At 43.1% G+C, this 22,065-nt stretch overlaps 1 protein-coding gene across 1 annotated transcript in view; it reads right to left on the bottom strand.

Annotated features, from left to right (window-relative positions):
- Positions 1–22,065, bottom strand: part of ELP3 (elongator acetyltransferase complex subunit 3) — a 157,034-nt gene that overhangs the window by 53,896 nt on the left and 81,073 nt on the right. Inside the window, exon 10 of the mRNA XM_075923284.1 lies at positions 5,410–5,603. Within this exon, the coding sequence (XP_075779399.1) occupies positions 5,410–5,603 (194 nt within the window). The remainder of the gene's footprint in view (positions 1–5,409; positions 5,604–22,065) is intronic.

The following is a 22,065-nucleotide window of genomic DNA, read 5'->3' as shown; positions in this document are numbered from 1 at the left end:
TCTGGTATTCATGTCAATTTTCATTCTAGGACCCTCCATGTCAGAGAGTCTTCACATCAATTACTGGCTTATTCTCCAAGAATCCAGTTTGTAATGACCTAACATTATAAAAGTACATTAAAATCATGAATACCGTTTTGCATAAATATACCACAGAAGACAATGCTGCAATAATGAATTTCAGTATTTCCAGTTGAAATACTGATTTCCCCATAAACTTGTTACCACAATGAATCCTCTGCTCTTTCCGAAATATCTGACTTTCTGTGGAACTAGTTCTATCATTCCAGTGTGTAACAGATGGACTATTGTACCCTTCATCTTCTGATGCTAGGAGGGTCCTGTTGATAGGGTTGATTTAATTTACAGATAGTCCCCAACTTACGAACGAGTTACGTACCAAACAGTTTGTCGTAACTCGATCTATTCGTAAGTCGGACCCCATTCATTTAAATGTGACCGCATTTGTAACTCGGGGACCGGCTTAATGGGAGGTTGGTCGTAAGGATGAACGGTCATTAGTCGATGCGTTCGTAACTCGGGGACCACCTGTACTTTGGATAAAGGATAAGCATGTCCTTGGAACAGCAGTTCTATTGAATTACCTTCAGTAATTATCTCAAGCACTGCCATTTTCTGAGGTGCCTCACTGCCTGATGGGTTCCTCAAAAGAGAGGGATCTGCCCAGGTTTTGGAACCTCAAGATCAGAAGAAACTGTTGGTGTTGGATACAGGGATGTAAAATCCCATTTAATAGGTTAACTGCTTAAACATAGTGTTTAACTGGTTAACCAATTAAAGATGGGGTGGGCAGGGGGGTTGCTCCAGCCTGGCTGGCCTACAGGCACTACAGGGCCAGAGCAGCCCCCTGCTGCAGCAGGCAGGGAGCTGCTCCAGCTCCCACCAGTTAACCTTTCACATCCCTAGTTGGATAGTTTCCCAGAGAATATCACAATTGGTCTTCCAACTCAGGCAGCAATGGCCTCCTTCCTGGTGTGTAACAAACTGCTTTGAAGATTCTTTCGCTGGAGGGAGATATAACTAGGTCCCATTGATTATACTCATTCCACTAAGTTTCTATGATGCATATTATATCAATATCCTCATTTACAGGACTTGACAAACCACAGCGAGAGCTACTCGCCAGCCCCACACCGCGCATTCGCCAGACTGGCACTGCACATGTGCGCAGCGCCGGTGAATGGGGCACACGGAGCGACCAGCTGAAATCTACTCACCACAGGCGAGTAGAATCAGCACTTTGCCAAGCCCTGCTCATTTAATACGAGACACACCCTGCTCACCCATTTTATCATTTAGTCTTCTAGCATTTGTACATAAGCACTTTAAAAACTTATCACTTTCTAGCTATCTGCCATTATCTGATGTACTTGAATGAGACTCCTTTTCATTTGACTGTTTCTTATCAGATCTTACCTACCAAAGAAGATGTACAGGCAGCCTCTGACTTGCAACACGATCGGTTCCTGGGGAACCGTCGCAAGTCGGGGGTGTCGTAACTTGAACCCTCATTTACGATAGGCGTCACGTGTCCTCGCAAATGCGAGCCGAAAATGGCTGTAAGTGTGGGAGGGGTCACCACTCGGGGGTTTCCTGAATTTTATCATCTTCCATCCTCTCCTCTTCAGGATGACAGAATTCTCCATTAATAGATCCTCCTCTAGGGAATGTCTCTGCCTATACTACATGCTCCTCTGCACCTGTCAGCTTTCTCCCAGCCCTTAGTTTAAAAACTGCTCTACAACCTTTTTAATTGTAAGTACCAGCAATCCGGTTCCATTTTGGTTTAGTTGGAGCCCATCTTTCTTGTATACGCTTGCCCCTTTCCCAAAAGTTTCCCCAGTTCTGAATAAATCTAACCCCCTTCTCTCTACCTCTCAGTCTCATCTACACATTGAGACCCTGCAGTTAGAATCATGGAAGCACAGAATACTAGAACCGAAAGGGACCTCAAAAGGTCATCAAGTCCAGTTTCCTGTCCTTACAGCAAAAGCAAGCACCATCTAGATCCTTCTGACAGATGTTTATCTAACCTGCTGCTGACAGATGTTTATCTAACCTGCTCTTAAATATCTCCAATGATGGAGATTCCACAGCCTAGCAGGCTTCTAGGCTCAGCACATGGTCCCTCCAACAAACCAACCACACAGTATCTTTCAGTCAAGCAGCAAGCACACCACAAACACAAACACACCCCCATGAAGTCTTGCAAAGATGACAAAGACAAGCCTGCTAGTCATGTGCATTACCAAAGCCTGCTAACTTTCTGAATTTATTTAGAGAAATAGGAGATATAAAAACAAAGAAGTAAACCACGAAAAGAGTATTAAACTGTACAAAATGTACAACAGTTTGATCTCAAAACCCCATTTTAACATGCTCCTTAATGAGTTTTTAAACCTCTTTCCTCACCTGTATAATTATTTAGCAAACAATGACATACAGAACAGCATGTTAAAGAACAGGATCTCACATAAATAAACCTAGAGTAGACAAGATGATTCAGGGAGTTGTGAATGTTGTTAGTCTAATCCACTTTAGATCAATAGAGATTAGAAGTCAGTGCTATCTGACAGCTGTCTGGTGACCTGTGTGAAATGTATTAACACAGTGGTCCCCAACCTTTAGAGGCTGCCGGGTACCAGGGGGCGTGGCCGTTCACCTGCCGGGCGCCAGGGGGCGGGCGGCCCCCCCATAGCCGCGTGCTCGGGGGCGCCCCCCCCGCGCAAGCGCCACGCTCCCGGGGCCGGCCCCCCCCGCCGCGCGCCCGGGGCCGGCGCTCCCCCGCCACGCGCCCGGGGCCGGCGCTCCCCCGCCACGCGCCCGGGGCCGGCGCTCCCCCGCCAAGCGCCGTGCGCCCGGGGCCGGCGCTCCCCCCTTGCCCTCCAAGCGCCGCGCACCCGGAGCACGAGCGGCCAATTCGCGGCGCCCCCAGGGCGGGCGCTTACCATGCGCCAGGGCCGGCTCTGGCACAGCGCATGCACCACGTGCCCAGGGCCAGGCCAGCCCCGAGCACTTGGCAGGCGCACAAAAATGGCACCGTGTTGGGGACCACTGTATTAACAGGTATCAATCCAGTTTTTTAAGAATGTGTGTCACAAAAGCCATCATTAACAGTCACCCTATTTGGCAATCTCAGCACAGGCACCCAGGTCTGAATAAGCCATGGAGACCCTCAATGTTAAAGGTGATATCCCTGCAAGTAGAAGTACACAGGCAAAAAAGGGAAGGGAGAGTTTGCATTGCTGCTGCACCGGCTATGCTAGTGAGGGCTTTAGGCTCCGGGGCTCTCATTCCATCCCAGTACCAAACTCACTTTAAATACATTTAATAACATTTTTACCAGTATTAGGGTTTTGCACCAGAAGCTTTGTGAATACTATTTCCTGCCCTCGCTTTGTTTGCGATGGATCAGAACTTTTTATCAAGCAGAAGGGGCTCTGAAAAATTCCTCACCCCTTACTCTCTCGCACACCAAATGAAAACTAGCTAGCTAGTTCATTTATTCATCTAATTTCTTAGAGTAACTAAGGCATCATACAGCCAAGACAACAGACTTCAAACACAGTACAGGAGAACAGCATTTTCATCTGACCGTTATGAAACGGCTCCAAAGGGCCAGGCTGCTGTGTTCTTCCCAACAAGAACACAAACAAAACCAACTGACACTTTCTAGCACTAAGTCTCCAGCAGGGGTGGCCAAAATGCAGCTATGAGCCATAGGTGGCTCTTACAGACAAAGTGAGGCTTGCCGAGCTCCTGATACTCCCCATTCTCCACTTAGTAGGCTGGGGACGAGGAGGAAGAGAGACTCTGGAGCTTCAGCAGGCTGTGGTCAGGAGGAGGGGGCAGGGCTATGGGCTTCTGCCAGAGATGACAGATGCCTGCTGAAAGGAGGAGGGGTGGCCACAATTTAAAGTTCAGACCCTGAAACAGCTTGAGCCACACACCCCTTACCCTCAGTGGCCTTACCCTTCCTGCAGGTGTTAGCAGCTCTCCCAAGTGTTAGTACATGGGCAGGCATCAGCCATCAGATGGGAGCTGCAGGGAGGGGCTGCTGCTGCTTCACCTCTCCAGGGACAGGTAGCAGCTTTAGCTTCTCACAGCTACAGCTCCCAAACTGATGGTTCCAGCAGCTGCTGTGCACGGAGTGGGGCCAGCAAACCCCGGCAAAAACTAGGGGAATGGGGGAAAAACATATGACCCCATGTGTTCCTCCCATGCATCACCTCTGGCTTCAGCCCAGTGCATAGGCAGATCTTGGAACTTCACAGGAGGTACCTGCCAGGACTCAGGGCTGAAGGGCTGCTCCTCTTGAAACCCCGAACCCTGGCAGGCACCTACCACAGCACTGAGGCCCCGAGATCCCCTCCTTGTGTGGGCTGAAAATCCAAGACCCAGCAGTCGTGGGTTCAATCAGATTCCATTGGAACAACGGTCACAGGATGCCTTGCTCCCACATCTATAGAGGATTTGGAAGCTGAGGGATGAAACCTTGTCTAGGACTCAGTATTCTTCAGGAAACCAGTGCATCAAGCAGAGCACTGCAAGGTAATTAAGCTCTCCAGACCTGGGCTATTCAACAGATGGACTGTTATGTTGTCAACTAGCTAGCTTTATGGTTGCCAGTTCTGTTCCTGGGTGTGGCAATGTTGAAGCCTAGAAGTCATCAATGGGTGAATCATGGTGTCAGGCATCTGAAGTCTTGTTATAGAAGAGGATTTTTTTCATGGTTGTGGCTTTGTGGATATCCAAAAGTGATGAGATGTCCAGGAGAACATGGAATTTAGGGTCACTAAGCAGACACACTCTGTGGGAAACTTCCTCTTTTCAGGATTCAACTTTAGCTGCTGCTTCTTCTTCGTATACACTGCTTAAACTAGGCCATTGGAGAAATATGGCTTAGTGCTGTTTGCATGCTACTGCCATTTCCATCCATTCTGCTTCATCTCCCCAAGGGACAGCATGCAAATGTAGATGACAGGTGAGAGGATACATCCCCAGAAGGACAAAAGAAATGAGAGGAAGGAGGTGCCCATTAGTTCTTCTCAGGATATAATCCGAAAAGAATGAATGGAGTTACTTCAGTGTGATAGTGCTGACCCCTATGCCCTCCCTGAGGAGGGAAAGCAGGATCCCTGAGCTGAAAGTATCAACAGCTGCACGAATTCATTAATAAGAGTTTGGCTAGACAGGCCTTTTCCACAGCCAAGAGGAAATCTGCAACTCTGGTGCCCCACATTATTCAATTGAACCCACTGACTGACAGCAATTTTAATAAACTTTAGGGCAGTGATGGATTGAGACAGACAAAAATAAATATTGTGGTTAAGATCCTACTAGATTCAAAATTGCACAGTCAAGACGAGCCCACCACAAAAAAATTACCTCTGAACACGGTATACTCGCGTCCATGGCGGCACGAGAGCCAGAATTCTAGCCACCAAATCCACTAAGGTGCTTGGAGAGTAACTCTTGTATCTTCCAGACTTCCAGAGCTCGTACAGGCCAGTGCCACGGATCACTAGAGTTGGGTAGAGTTTCATGCCATCAGGGCGAAAAGCAGGGTTCTCAAAAAACTCCTGGGAACACAGAGCACACATGCAAATCAGAAACCAATTACTGTACTAAGCTTGCTGGGCCTCTCTAGTGAGAATTTTAAAGAAAATCAAGTTACCACAGCAGGACAGATTTTTAAAGCACAATTATGAGTACAATGCATGTTTGTATTTAAAAGGCCAGCTTACATTCAGTTTCCAAAATCTGTATCAGTCTAAAGACTTACTCTTACATTCAGAGGATGAAACTTTCTTTTTTAATTATAAAAGATTGCTGCAGAAAAATCTACACAAGGCAAGGATGCAGACCATACTAGACTCCAAACTCAAATCAATAGATATCTCAGCCATATTATCCATTGTAATAGAATTTTGCTCAGATTCACAATATCAAGGCATGTGTTTATTATCAAACTCCATGGACAACACTCAGCGATTACTCGATGTGTGCAAAATACATCAGTTGAATAGTAATATAAAAACTAACAGAAACACACGTCACCCTAAGCAATACTGAGCAATACTGGGAAAGTGAAACATACAGCACCTACTACTCACTTATCCCTGAAAGCTGAAAATACTAAAATTTCAGAAGCGGGGGGCAGGGTCACAAAAAAGGTGAGTTTTCACTCTTGTGTAGAGGATGGAGGGTGAGAATGCATTTACCACAAAATATGAGCTTACTGAATATTTGTTTTTGTTTTGCAGTTCAGCTTTAACCTTCACAAGAGTTGATAAACCTTTCAAGTGAGTATAATCCTTGCACTTCTGAGCTAGCAATGAACATAAGAATGGCCATACCGGGTCAGACCAAAGGTCTGACTAGCCCAGTGTCCTGTCTTCCAACAGTGGCCAATGCCAGATGCCCCAGAGGGAGCGAACAGAACAGGTAATTATCACATAATCCCTCTCCTGTCTTTCATTCCCAGCCTCTGATAAAACCCCCATTACTAACATCTGCCTTTTCCTAATGACTGGAGTTCCCTCCCCTGGAGAGATATCCTCAGTGAGAGAGGATACCATAACATCATCCAGAAAGAGGGTCCCACCAATGGTTTTCCTCTTTTATAATAAAAAAATGGCTAACTCAAAGCTGATTTATCCTTTTAAACTTTGGTCCTGTAACCTAAGTCTGACAGTTCTTGGGGAGGTTTTGTTTTGTTTTTAAAATCTTTTCTGTTGAGTCCCCCTGAAGCGAAAAAGTCATTTACTGAAAGAAGGCTTCAGTAAAATCTCAGTTCAGCAGAAATCCTCTTATCCCAAAGTCTCCATGAACCAAATTTTCATGATGCCCCCTCCAAAGTATGTCACATGTCAAAATTAAAAGACTTTAGGATGTCATTTAAACGGTGTTATGAACAATGAAATAAATACTTTGTATACATATACATGGTACCAATTTTCATAATCACAAAGCACTTTACAAACAAGGCCACAAAATGTTCCACTGGGTCAGGTAAACAACACTGGACACATTTTTCAAACAGGCAATCAGACACAGAAAGATCAAATGTCTTACCCAATGCCACATACAAATCAGTGGCTTGGCCAGGAACAGAATTCTACAGGCCCAACATGCAGAGTTATGTCCCAGTGACAGATTTTGACCCCCCAGTGGGAAGCTCAAAGGCACTCCATGTGTAAAAGAAAGTTGTCACGAAAGGAGGAATGAATAACACTATAGCACTAGATCACTGTGCTCTGAAAAGACTCGCTCTCAGACAAAAGAATAGCATAAACATGAACAGAAAAATAAAGACAACATAATGCTTTGTCTAGAAATTCATATTAAACCTGAAGAGGCTGAAGAGGAATATGACCAAACAGCACAAAAGCAAAAGTGAAGTGCTTCTGTAAGGAAGCACCAAAAATTTCTACAATGAAACAGAAAATATAAACAACAAATCAACCACTCAATCAGTTTTTGGTGCTGCTACAGAAAAAAAGTCCTTTCTCTAATAAGGTTTGACATTAATATTCACAGCAACGTTTAAACGGATGTCAAAAGAAAGTGTGATTCCCCAATCAGAATATTTAGGAAATCATTAATTTATATTAGAAATTAAATGCAAATACATTAATGCACTATTAAGGTTGAGAAATCAAGTATTCAAGGGCGAGGTCAAAAGTTATGGTTTCTAACACAGCGCTAACTCTGCTATTTTGTATCTCATATTTTTATAACACTAGATTAAACTAACAGTCATCTATTTCCCATTTATGTTACTTAAATATACCAGAATATGCAGCTGGTCAAAAAATGGGAATGTTTTAGATATCTTTTAAATATTATTTTTCAAAGATTTCCTCATTTTTTTTGTTATTTTAGTGAAAAATGTAACAAAAATTTCCCCTTCTTTTTCCTCCCATTCCAACCTGATTCTTCCAGTGGGGAAAAAGGATAAGAAAAAGGAAGTGAGAGAAAGCTAACACTTCATTTTTTTCCATTTAAAAAAAAAAGAAACCCAGAAAATTTTGAACAAAATATTTATTTGAGAAGTGTTTTAAAGCTTTAAAGCGACAAATTTCGTCAAGATCTACTATGAAATACCTACGTGTCCATGTACAAACTTAAAATTTACAGAGCTGAAACAATACCTTAACAAGCGGATATGATCAAAATACCGCACTATGAGATAGCACCTCACTTAAGGAGAGAGTAACATTTAGGTTGTTCCACTGATTTCAACAGGCACTGGATCAGAACCTTAAGTATCAAACTGCTTGTAAATGCCTCAGCAGTTACAAATTTAAACAATTAAAGATAACAAAGCTAGAGGAATCCAGCTGACATCCAATGTTCTAAAATCACTATAGTGATGCAGAAAAATTATTTTACATGTGCATAAATACTCCAAATACTCCAAATGGAAACATAACTTTAGAGCTAATAAATCAATTTTCTTCACACTTGATAGTTTTTCTCTTGCTAAACGCTACAAAACAAACAGAGGTTGACGCTCCTTTCATAACTCAAAGGTTGGCGCTAGAGCAAAATTTAAATCAGAGCATTTGGGAGGGGGCATTATGTTTTCATGCTGGTATTATTTATTTTAAAACATCTCAGCTGAATCAGGCCAGCTCTTTTCAGTTATCTTTGGGTTGACAAACCTGGGATTCTTCAGCCTAAACGCATTTTTTTCCAGAAAATTATGAGCATCTGAAAAAGAGGAGATGTTTAATAATTGTATTATTGTTGTGCCTAAGAGTCCTAATCATGAACCAGGATCCCACCATGCTAAGTAATGTTCAAAACATAAAACAAAAAGACAGACCCTGCCCTAGGAAACTGGTAAGCTAAGTAATGGAAATTAGAATATTTCATGTAACTATAGCATGCACACACTGCACACAAATAAAAATAACCAGAAAGACCTGCTATTCAAAACCCTGCAGCTTTATGAGGGTTCCAATAGACATGCTTTAGTTGTATGAACAGCTGCTCTGTGAATTACAAATAGAAAAATCTTAATAAAATCCCATCAGTATACACTTTCCGTGTACAAGGTTATTCAAGTTAGCCATTAAACATATTTTATGAGAACAGTAATTGATTTTATTAGCACATGCCTTTGTTGTAGAAGTTCCCCGTTATTACAGTTAATGGCATCTATAGCATCCATTCATCCACAACCTCATAAACTCACTGCCAGCATGAATAATCAGGGTCTGATTGGTGCAAAATCAGTCATTAAGATGCCACCGACTTTCCATCAATGCACAGGCATCAAAGTGGAAGCTAGAATCCTGCCTTTCGTCGGATTCCAATCAGTTGTTTTATAAACTAGTCATTATTTTGCATTAGTTTATGAAACAGCTTAGCTATTGCTTGCTATTATTGCTGTCCAACATAACAGGTGTTAGATGGAAAACAGCAGTCTGTTTAATACCAATGTGAATCAAAACAATTTTAAAAAAAGAACAAAAAAAAGAACACGGGAGCTGGAGGCTGGGAAGGTAAACTACTGAACTAGAATATAAAAATAAATACACTTTCAAATTTGGTAACAATCTAATTTTTGGTGGTTTTATCAGTATAATATTTCATAAACTGAAAATCTGTTTTCTACCTATGAGTCTGCTTAGATGTGCACTACAAGGCTCAACCCATTTTGGTGGGTAGACTGTATATTTATCAACTACCATCAATTAACAACATAGTAAAAGCATCCTGATTGGTTGTTAATTAACTTAGTATTTTAATATTGTATGTTACAAAAACCCACAGCAGACTCATTAAAAAGCCACTTGCACCTCCTGAGCCTCAGCATGAGTATTAGTTATCAAGTCCAATGATTCCTCCTACCCTTAAATGTCATTGAAGAGTAAATATTTTTTTTAAAATTCTGATTATGATCTTAGATCCCCATACTCAAATTTCAATTCTGACTCGACTTTAGCAGCTGCTCTTGATCCACTAGAGTTAGAGAAATATGTTAATGATACTTGAAGGCCACAATTCTGCTCCACATTGGAAGAGAAAGAAGAGTGGAGGATCAAGGGATCCACCCCCACCTTTCTGCAGAAACAGAGAACTGCCAACCATCTTTAATCTCTTGCAATGACTGTTGTCAATGCCCTTGGAAGAGATTGCTCACCGTATAAATGCTGCAGTTTCCCCCCTTTTTTAGGTTTACTAAAATCCCAGCATTATTTCTAGTAGCAATACAAGTTAACAAAAAATCAAGGGAATTTTAAGATGTTTGTGCATTATAAATGAGTTTTCACTCAACCTGATTACATCAATATCCTTGAGGTGTCCATTTTATGGAGTACAATTGAATTAAAATTATGTCCTAGACTCATGAAGTTAAGATGAGCAATGTCTTAAAATTCAGTAATGCAGCATTACTGGCGGAATAATTTATAACAATAAATGTTAATACTTTAAAGCTACAACAGCTTTCAATGACTTTCTCCAATTCTACAGATGAATGAACAGTCATTTAGTGATACTACTCTATGCTCTAAATATGAAGTTTGAGACTCAGATATGGGGGATTTGTTTTATCTTTAATATTTGCAGGTTTTTTCATTCAACCACTCCAATGCTAAAATTAAAGACTACATGTAGCTGTATGGTTTCCTTTCACTGATGCTTACAACTACAAGATATAAAATATTGGAAAATTAGCATACAAATCTGTTGCAAGATAAGAAATACTTGCTGAAGAGTACTTACATTCATTAACAATATTATATACACAAATACATATGTAATGTCTTCCTTACAATGAAGATCAAAATATTTAACCGGTGACAACTACAGGCAGTCCCCGGGTTACGTACAAGATAGGGACTGTAGGTTTGTTCTTAAGTTGAATTTGTATGTAAGTCGGAACTGGTACATATTGTAGGGGAAACTCTAGCCAAACATTTTTTTTAGTTTTGGATAGCATAGGGAAAGGTTAACTCCCCTCTAATGTTTGTTTTGCTGTCTGTTCCCCTGTTCAGAAGATTTCACATCTATTTCTGTCCCTGTGACAAACTCAGGACTAAAGGAGTAACTCATCAAATACCAAACAGCTCTGCACCATGCTTTGAGCTAATAGCTTTATTTCCACACACCACCCAGGGTTCTAGGAGGAGGGTCCTTTTTTTGCTAACACAATGAGGCCAGCACTTTGTTTGTTTTGGTGGAGTCTTTGTTTGCCCAGGGAGCCCAGCATGTATAGGGGGAGGAGGGGCGGAGAGGCTGCTTTTGTCTGCTGTTCGGCAGCCTGTTGCTCAGGGGAGGGGGCAGCCTGTTGCTGGCAGGGGTGGAGGGGGGAGGCGTGCAGGATGCGAGGTCGCGGGGGGGGGGGGGGGGGGCAGCGGGCGTGGGGAGGCACTTTTCCTCTGCCCGGCAGCTCTGCGGGACCCCAGTCGGAGCCGGCCCGAGGAGGAGGAGGAGGATCCTAGGACCCAGGTGAGCGAGCCCCGGGAATGCTGCTGCGCATGTGCGGGAGTTGCCTCACCCCGTTCGTATCTAGGGATCCGACGTAAGTCGGATCCACGTAAGTCGGGGACTGCCTGTATACAGGACCTCAGAAATGCAGCCATCTCTGAAGTGGAACACAGTAACTGTTTAAAATAAAAGTAAGCATCACACAAATATGATATTGCAGTATTAAACTTTAGCATTTGTTGTGGACATAATGCATCTACCAAAGCTGGAACTTAATGTAAGTTAATGTCGTCATTCTTGCAAACTGATTAAGTATGAATTTTCAGAGACACAAATCAGGTTACGAGCTCTTACTAAAGTTTCTATATGCCACAAACAACTTCAGATTTCATCATGTTGACAAAAGTTTCTAAAAGTAGCTTGGCCCAACTTTAAGCTCCCACCAGGAAAGAAAATACCTGTCAAGCTCTGTAAGCCATTCTGCAAGGAAAGAAAGGCTACTTTCCAGTAACTGTCCTGGCTACAGTTTTTCTAAAAAACATTTTTAGCTACTGACAAATCAAGGTGTCACACTTTATTATCAGTGTATAACTAGAATTACAGGAACCACTGGTCCGTGACAACAGAGCCATAAAACAAATTCCAACATTTTACCCCTAATAGTCTCAGTCTCGGCTTATGATTAAAATCTGTTTTCAGCCCATCTACACGTGTATATCTTCAAATCCAGCATACATAGGATGAAGAGAACAGCACATTCTTGTCCAATTTTGCCTGAAGTACTGAACAGCGCCACTCAACAGAAAAGGTTTTGTATTCCTCTGAGTTTCATATATCTCAAAATAATAATTTGAAGAGCATACACAACAGGATAGAAAAGAAATATGTCAACATTACATTAGTCACTGGAACCTTGATAGAGATAGAGATAGAAAAAATACAGAAACAATGCAAAGCAAATTAATGTGGTCCAAAAGTCACCTTACATTTTTGGCAGATCCCTATAGCTATTGGGAGCAGTATTGCCTGTAAATTGAGCACTTGGGCAGCCACCCAAGAGACAGTCAAATGCCAACCAGCTGATTACAGAGCCCAGAGCCAGCAGCATGTTTCAATTGGTGGTGCACCTCTGGACATGCCTTAGTACACAAAATTTATTCCACACATGGATGGAAAAAATAGAGGAAGATTGATTGGGAGCCCATCCTTTACGATACAGCTTAGATATGTTCATAAAAGGGTAAATTAGTTCTGCAGGTTAATGTCCACAGTGAGCTTTATAGAAGAGTCTATAATTTCTGTTCTAGGAAGCTCTATTTAATCTCACCTCACCCTGCCAAATATTAAATTCAGTTACTATATATTGTTTTTTCAAAAGTGCTCTACAGGCAAATTAATCCTCACAATATCCCATTGGGGTAAGGAAGCCCTTCTGTCATAGCACACACACGTGAAGGGCCAAAGTCTCTCCAGGTGTAAACTGGTGGATCAGCATCAATGGAGCTGAACTAATTCACAGATGAGAATTAGGCCCAAAGTGCTTAAGTAGTTTGCTGAAGATGGCACAACAAGGAAAGGGCAGCAAGAACTACAATCGTAGGATTCCTTGCTCCCGGGCCCTAATTACATCCAAGGTTCCTCACAGTGCCTAAATGTTTCAATCATGTTGCCACATGGATAACAACAACTATTCTTATGAGTCAGAGCAAATTTTTTTTTAAACAAAGTCGCAAACCACATAGATTCCCTTCAGCTGTTCCTTAGTTTGTGGAAGGTAAGGGACTATATTAGTCTTTCCACAATGACAACAGACCAACTCTAGTTTACTCCCCTGTCACTTAGAGATAGATTTAGTCTTTGGAAGAGGTCCTCAGACCTCAGCAGCATGACCTTAATATTTCTTTCCAACCACAGGACACAAGCCATCTATCAAAGAGCTGGGCAACCCTCTCCAGATGGCACTCACTGCACAGAACAGACCATCTGCTTCATCCTCTGCGTGCTCTAATTGAGTCTTACATTTATTAAGCAGTTTCATTGCGGGGAAAAAACCCTACACAACTTACTCTGGATTTGCACCTTCAGCTTTGCCAGGTATCAAACACTGGGGCTTTTATATTTTTGCCAAGAATATTCATGTCCTCTCCCCAAAGACTGAGAACAGTACAATTCTGTTCCCCTAACAGCAGATCCTCTCTCATATTAATGAGCATGTAAGTTCTGTCAGGCTTACCCTCCTTCGAGATATTCTGAAACACCTGCTACTTAAAAGAAGTTCCTTCTGCCCTAAAAAACACCCACGACCAACAGCAATAGTTTCACTGAGTGACCCTTCTTGGTCAGATTTGTCTATACTTGCAGAGAACCCTAGTCCCAGGTGTGTAGTTTTGGACAGCCTCTATAGGTTGTATGCTCTTGAAAGGGAGCAGTGACATGCCTATTCCATATCTGTCTTATACAAAATAATTTCCTAATGTTTTGTATTTTGTGACTCAACTTACCCCATCATGATATCAAGACTAACAGTTGTATTATCATTCAGCTACAGTGAAGGCACTCCCACACAAATTGCTATATACTTGCCAAATTACTTTTTTCACACTGCTCCCTTTATGCTTTTTAAGGGTTCCTTCCATCTCTGGATTTCCCTTCCCAGGTGCTGGGTCCCTCATTCTAGCTTCAGCACAGGGGGGCTTGGATGGGTTTTAGAGGTACACTAAATGCTCAATCTTCTGGGTGTGTGGGATTGAGAATCACTGGTTAGATTAGCAGTATGGTGACTATCCAATCCCACAGGAGTGCATGGTTGAATGGAGATTGCTAAGTGGCAGGGAGACCTTTCAGACTGAGTGGGAGAAATATCTCATACTTCTCTCTTATTACTGAAACATTTGATGAAGTAGGAGTCTAGTACAGATGGTCTTTGCATTCCCCATGCCCTTCCTAATTCATAAAAGCTATTGTGAAGGAATGTGGATGTGGGACAATACTAAGCACTACACAGAATACAGAGGCGGCAAAACCCCTCTAAGGAGTTTAGACTATTAGGTGAACAATAGAAGAACAGGACAAAAATAACAAGAGTATGTTTTGAGGGTTGGCTGTTTTTATACACAATGCATAACTCATTTGCTCAGGCCTTCGAGGCTAGAAGTGAGTGATATCTCAATAGAAAACAAACGCTCTCCTTTTTGCAATACTATTACACTCCAGTTTCTAGCTTTGAGATACAAGATCTCAAACTGAGGGTTGAAGATTGCCTGCCTGAGGCTTAGATGAGTTACTTCTGAGAAACCTCTTCATTTTGGAGAAAGAAGATAGTATTTTATGGTGGCTGGGCTGGGGGAGGGGAGATTGGCAGCGATTTGAGGCTGCTCAGAGATTTTAAGTGTTAGAAATAGTGCCGGGATTAATGAAACAGTAGACAAGAGTTCAGGTGAGCTGATCAAAGACTCATAATAAATGCAATGCATCACATACTGGTGATCAAGTGTGACAGAAAATCATTTATTTAGTCTTTATGTAGTAAAATGTACTCCACAACACAGGGCCATGCAAGGCAACCAAGGTAATATTATTGGAACCTTAAACTTTTGCATTTCCTGACTGATTTTAACTGTGAACCCATAACAGAATAATAGCACTGTTTTCTGCATAATCATCGTGCCATGGATTGAATGCATATGGCCAGTGTTTCACCCAAGTCACGTGTATCAGTTCCTGCTACTGATTCAGCTAGTCTCTTAATGTACATCAACAAGCAGGGGGTTATTTCCAGACACTGGGGGTTATATGCACAGAAAATGGCTAGATGCAAAAGTGTGTGCACACACTGGATCTAGATCTAGATTTCAACTACACCCCTTGCTCCCTATACTCACCAACCCCCCTCTCACAGATGGATGCTTTCGCGGCCAGAGAGCCTGTTAATCTTGCACTGAGCCTGACTGTGCTCTCCATGGCCCCAAGTCACTCTACCCTCCTCCACTCCTGCTCCACCTCCACCCCTCCCCGGGCGGGCCTCTGTATCCAAATGCTCTCCCCCCATCTAGCCTGCCATCCTCCATAATCCTTTCCCTTCCCTACCCCACGCTGCCCCTCTCCCTCACCCTCACCCCCATACTGTCCACACCTCTTCTCCCATCCCTACCCCACCTTCACTAGCCCCTCCCCCTCCACATCCCTACATTGCCCATCCCCCTGCTTCCATTCCTATATCCCCTTCACCCCCACCATCCCCTCTTACTGCATCGCCCATCCCCACATGCACCCTAACACCTTTCCTCCCCCCCACAAGCTGCATGCCCCCTCCCCACCAGAAGCATCACCAGGCTGGGCAGCACAGCCCCAGCCCCCGCAGCAGGAGCCCTAGCCCGCCTCCAGTCCAGCCTTTCTGCACAGTCTATTGGGGCAGCTTTGCTCTGTGGCAAGCCCAGGGAGCCTGGAACACAGAGCAGCCATTCTGGAGAGCCAGGGAAGCAGCCAGGGTGCAATGTAAATGTGCTGTCACCAAAGGGTCAGGTGTGCAGTGTGGCCAAGACCTGCCCAGCTTGCGGCAGGCCTGTGAGAGCATGCCTGATACAGGGGCCTGGCCCCTGGTCACCGGCACACGTTGGAGCCGCTCACTATGGGGGAGACCTGCAGCACGGCCCCCAAGAGCTGTGACCAGGCCCAGGCCACACGGAGCAGCAGGTACGTGAGCCAGGCAGGCTGGGGACAGAGCCCAAAGGCAGACAGATGCTGGGGACGGAGCCACTGCCCCCCCCCCTCCATTTTATGGAGTGGTCACTTGGCCAGGGCTTGTGGGGTGGAACCACCATGGAAGGGGGAGGTGGGACACAGAGTGATGTCACACACACACACACACACACACTCAGAAAAAGGGATCTAAAAATATCTAATTTCCTTAATGCCTGTAGCCTTGTTAACAAAAACAACCATTACATTATTCATAGTTCATGACTGCAATTATTTAAAATGTGCAGTGATTGCTAGGTCTGAAGTTTACTAAGTCTTTGAATAAAGCTCTAGTAACTATTTTTGAAGGACAGATCATTAAACACCTTCTGTTCGGTCTTGGTCGATGTGTGCCTGGAAGAGAGACAAGAACCCTTCAGCTGTGATGTATACTACCTGCCAAGAATGTTTCAATGAAAGGATGTTTAGTACAACTTAAAAGGGAAACCATTTTCTCTACTAAAAGTGTTTGAAGGCACATTTAAAACACCAGCAAGCCAAAAAGAATGAAGTCAGTGTTTATTAGCTGCTCTAGCCATCTCTTATTAGTTGTGTAAAGGTTCCAGATGGAGATATATATTCTTTTTAGAGATGTCAAATGATTAAAAACGTTAATGGTAAGATTTTTAAAAATCATGATTAATTGTAGTTTAAATCACACCGTTAAGCAATAAGTGAATACCGTTTATTTAAATATTTGTCGATATCTCTACATTTTCAATTACATTGACTTCAATTATAACCCAATACAAACAAAGTGTACCGTGCTCACCGTATTCCTATTATTTTGATTACAAATATTTGAAGACAAGTGTTGCAGTTCTATTTCTTTTATTGTGAAATGCAACTTCCAAGGATAGAATTTCTGTATATACTTGCACTCAGAAATAAATTGATGTAAAACTTGAGAGCCTAATGTTACTCAGTCCTACTTCTTGTTCAGTCCACCATTCAGATCAACAAGTTTCTTTATATTTACGGGAGACTAGGGGGTTGTGTTATGCTCACCAACCTCCCTCTCTCTGGGTGTCTGGCCGGGGGGATGCAGGGTCTCAGCAGAAAGGGTGAGGGGGTTGGGGGGTATGAGTGAGGAAGCTGCGGGTGCAGAGTCTCGACGGAGGGGGTGAATGAGCAGGGTGGAGGTGTGGAGTCTCAACAGGGCAGTATGTGAGTGGGGTGAGGGTGCAAGGTTTCGAAGGAGGGGGTGAGTGATAGAGGTGGGGGTGCAGGGTCTTGGTAGAACTGTGAGAGAGGAGGCTGGGGTGCAGGGTTTCGGCTTCGGAAGGATGGGGGCCATTTACTTGCTTTTGTGTGGCTCCCAGCACCATAGCTCAAGCATTGCCTACCGCTGCTTTTTAAAATCTAGCTAATTTGTTTTGCATTAATCACTTGAGTTAACTATGATTAATTGAGAACCTTAATTTGTCTGCCATTCTGTAAGTGGAGAGTTTGCCCTCACCTGCAGCACTGGCCATGTTCACTTTTGGTCACCCTACCTCCAAAAAGATGTAGCAGACATGGAGAGGTTTGCAAGCTACGCAGCGACAATGATTACAGACCCAGAAAGGTTGTGTGTGAAGAGAGACTGAACAGATTGGGACTGCATTGTGCTGCCAGCAGACAGCCCCTGGGGCATGCCAACACTACACATATCAATGAATAAGTGGGCACACATTCGGAGCTTGGATAGTGGAAGGGATGGGGGGCAGCCCCGGGATGGGGGGAGGGTCGGGCTCAGATGATGTAGGGTAGTCGTAGGACAGCGGGGGGGAGGGGGGAAATCAGGCTCGAATGGCGGAGGGGACATGGGACAACCTAGGGTATGTCTACACTACCCCCCCAGTTCGAACTAGGGGGGGTAATGTAGTCATACGGAGTTGCAAATGAAGCCCGGGATTTGAATTTCCCGGGCTTCATTTGCATAAAGCCGACCGGCGCCATTTCTAAATGCCGGCTAGTTCGGACCCCGTGCTGCGCAGCTACATGCGGCACGGACTAGCTAGTTCGGATTAGGCTTCCTAATCCGAACTAGCTGTACACCTCGTTCCACGTGTAGCCACGCGGCATTTAAAAATGGCACCGGCCAGCTTTATGCAAATGAAGCCCGGGAAATTCAAATCCCGGGCTTCATCTGCAACTCCGTATGACTACCTTACCCCCCCTAGTTCGAAGTAGGGGGGTAGTGTAGACATACCCCTAGGGGGAGGAAGGGTCAGGCTTGGACAGCGTCAGGGACACGGAGCAGCCCAGAGATGTGTGTCAGGATCAGATGGTATATGAGATGCGGGTGGGAGTTGGGCTTGGATGGCGGAGGGGACCCAGCCACAGCAACTCCTCCCCACTGGTGCAGCACCCCCGGGGTGTGAAGTGGAAGCTGGAGCATGCCCATAAGGGACGGTGCAGAGGCTGGCCATAGCAAGCAGCTGAGGATGGAGGTGGGCGGCAGAGGCATGTGGATGCAGATGAAGTCATACTGTCAGTCATCAGGAAAAATGTTGAGAGAGAGAGAGAGAGAGAGAGAGAGACACCTGCTTGTTATTTACAATGTTACCTGAAAGTAAGAACAGGCATGCACCTGGAGCTGGTGTGGTTGGCACTACAAGGTATTTACATGACACATATACTAAATATTTGTATGCCCCATCAGGCTTCCACAACCATTCCAGAGCACATGCTTCGATGCTGATGCAGGTTCTGCTCAATAACGATCCAAAGCAGCGGGGACCAACACACATTCGTTTTCACCATCCGAGTCAGATGCCACCAACAGAAGGCTGATTTTCTTTCTTGGTGGTTTGAGTTCTGTAGTCTTTGCATTGGAGTGTTGCTCTTTCAAGACTTCTGATAGCAAGTTCCACACTTGGTGCCTCTCAGATTTTGGAAGGCATTTCAGATTCTTAAATCTTAAGTCAAGTGCTATAACAAGCTTTAAAAATCTCACATTGGTACCTCCCTTTGCATATTTGTCAAATCCACAGCGAAAGTCTTCTTAAATCAAACACCACATGCTGGATCGTCACTGGAGACTTCCATAACGCATACTATACGGCAGAATCCAGTAAAACCACAGAGCAGGAAACACAGAATTCTCTCCCAGGGAACTCAGTCACAAACTTAATTAACACACTATTTAAAAAAAAAAAAAGTGTCATCACAGGGAAGCATCTCCTCTAGAAGAATGATGGGCGAAGCATGAATGTACATATGAACCTTTACGTTTCTGGCTCAAACACCTTGCAACACCCACTACAAATATACCATGTGAATGCCTTTTCTCACTTTCAGGTACCATTGTAAATAAGAACTGGGCAGCATTATCTCACATAAATGTAAACAGTGATAGAAATGTAGCTGTGTTAGTCTGGTGTAGCGGAAACAAAAAACAGGTCTATGTAGCACTTTAAAGACTAACAAGATGGTTTATTAGGTGATGAGCTTTCGTGGGCCAGATCCACTTCCTCAGATCAAATAGTGGAAGACAACTGTCATAACCATATATACCAAAAGATACAATTAAAAAAATGAACACATATGAAAAGGACAAATCACATTTCAGAACAGAAGGGAGATGGAGGGGAGGGAGGTAAATGTCTGTGAGCTAATGATATTAGAGGTGATAATTGGGGAAGCTATCTTGGTAATGGGCAAGGTAATTAGAGTCTTTATTCAAATTTAAGTGTAAGGTGTCGAATTTGAGCATGAATGACAGTTCAGAGGATTCTCTTTCAAGTGTATTCTTAAAAGGCCTTTGAAGCGGGATGCAGGTAATCAAGTCGTTAAGACAATGTCCTTTCTGGTTGAAATGGCAAGAAACTGTTTTTTCTTTGTGATCCTGTCTAATATCTGTTTTGTGGGCATTGATCCTTTGGCAAAGTGTCTGAGACGTTTGTCCAATGTACATGGCAGACAGACACTTTCGGCACATGATAGCATAGATTATATTTCTGGATGCGCAGGAATATGTATTCTTGATCTTATAACTCACTTGGTTAGGTCCAATAATGGTATCAGCAGAGTGAATATATGAACAAAGCTGGCAACGGGGATTGTTGCAAGGGAAGGTACCAGGGTTGGTATTAGTGTGGTATGTCCTGTGGTTGTTGGTAAGAATCATCTTGAGGTTAGGTGGTTGTCTATAGGAGACTATGGGTCTGTCTCCCAGAGCCTCTCGGAGTTTAGTATCCTGTTCCAGTATAGGCTGTAGTTTATTGATAATGTGCTGGACAGGTTTAAGTTGGGGGGTGTAGGTGATGACAAGTGGTGTTCTATTGTTGGTTTTCTTGGGTCTGTCTTGAAGTAGATGGTTTCTAGGTATTCGTCTGGCTCTCTCAATTTGCTTTTTTATTTCTCTGGGTGGGTAGTTGAGGTTTATAAATGCTTGGTAGAGATCCTGAAGTTTCTGGTCTCCATCAGTGGGATTAGAGCAGATGTGGTTATATCGAAAGGCTTGGCTATAGATGATGGATCGTATGGTGTGTTCTGGATGGGAGCTGAAAGAATGTAGGTAACTCTATGAGTCAGTGGATTTTCTGTAGAGAGTGGTGTCTAATTTTCCATTGCTGATTTGTACTGTGGTGTCCAGGAAATGAATCTCTCGTGTAGAATGGTCTAGGCTGAGATTGATGGTGGGGTGTAGGTTGTTAAAATCTCTGTGGAATGTCTCCCGTGTTTCTTGGCCATGCGTCCAGATCATAAAGATGTCATTGATGTAGCATAAGTAGAGAAGGGGTAAAAGGGGACGGGAGTTGAGGAAACGTTCTAGGTCAGCCATAAAGAGGCTGTGCCGCTGATCTGGAGGTATAAGTTGTTCTCAAATTGGAAATAATTGTGGGTGAGAACAAAGTTACATAGGTCTGCTAAACCTATGCTAAACAAACTTGTTGGTCTTAGCCACTTCCACAAATATTTATATTTCAAATGATATTCTATTAGTTTAAACATAGTTATTAAAATTGCAATTAATCACAATTATTTCAAATAGAGACACATCTGTTTTCAGTTAATTGCTTTAATTAACTTCAATAAGTTGACAGTCTTAATTTTTTAAATTATTTATGAATTTCAGGTACCTTGTGGAAATGGTAATCTCTTTGGAGTTTATCTGCAGCTAAAAAGTTACATAATAGCATTTCAGAGGACAATCATATACCTCCCACCACATTACTTGGAATTAACTCCTCCTCTCTCTTCAATGGTAGAAGCACTACAAAAGGCTTTAGACCTCAGATATCTAGCCCACTGCACAATTGAACCACAGAACATAAAAGCATCAAGTGAAAAGATAAAATATAATGCTAAAATGGGACTATATCTACAGGCTGTTTGCAGAGAAGTTCCATAAGAAAGGGAAATTTAACTTGCACATCTCTGTAATATACATCCAGTATTGACATTTTAACAGCCTGAGAACAATTTATAATGGCTGAATTTTGTTTTATAAAATTATACTTTCTGAAGTAGATTAGTCACATTAGATGGATACAGTCTGATAACTGTCTGTCAGTTTCTACCCTGTAGCTCACAGAGCAGCAGAATGAAGAATTCCCAAAATACAATTCCAAATTCTTCAGACTTCTAAATCTTTTGCTTAAAGCCTAAGTTCTATTCAATATAGTTGTTGGCAAGTATGATTCATGATTCTCCCCTTTCATTTACCCCTCCCGTTAATTCCTCTCTCTTGTGCCAGAAAAGAGAAGCTGCGTGTTTATCGCATTCCACAGAATGAGGTGTCTGCTCTCGTAAGAAGCCCATTTTTCCTGCTGACTGCTTGATTAATTCCAGCTATTATTCTAATTATTATAACAGTCCCCCTGCTATGTTAGGCTCTGGGGGCTGGTGGTCTTAGCTATTACATTTACACTT

The sequence above is a fragment of the Pelodiscus sinensis genome, chromosome 3 (genome assembly GCF_049634645.1).
Source record: "Pelodiscus sinensis isolate JC-2024 chromosome 3, ASM4963464v1, whole genome shotgun sequence".
Taxonomy (NCBI): domain Eukaryota; kingdom Metazoa; phylum Chordata; order Testudines; family Trionychidae; genus Pelodiscus; species Pelodiscus sinensis.
Note: the sequence above shows the minus strand (reverse complement) of the source record. Positions and strands in the feature narration are given on the sequence as shown.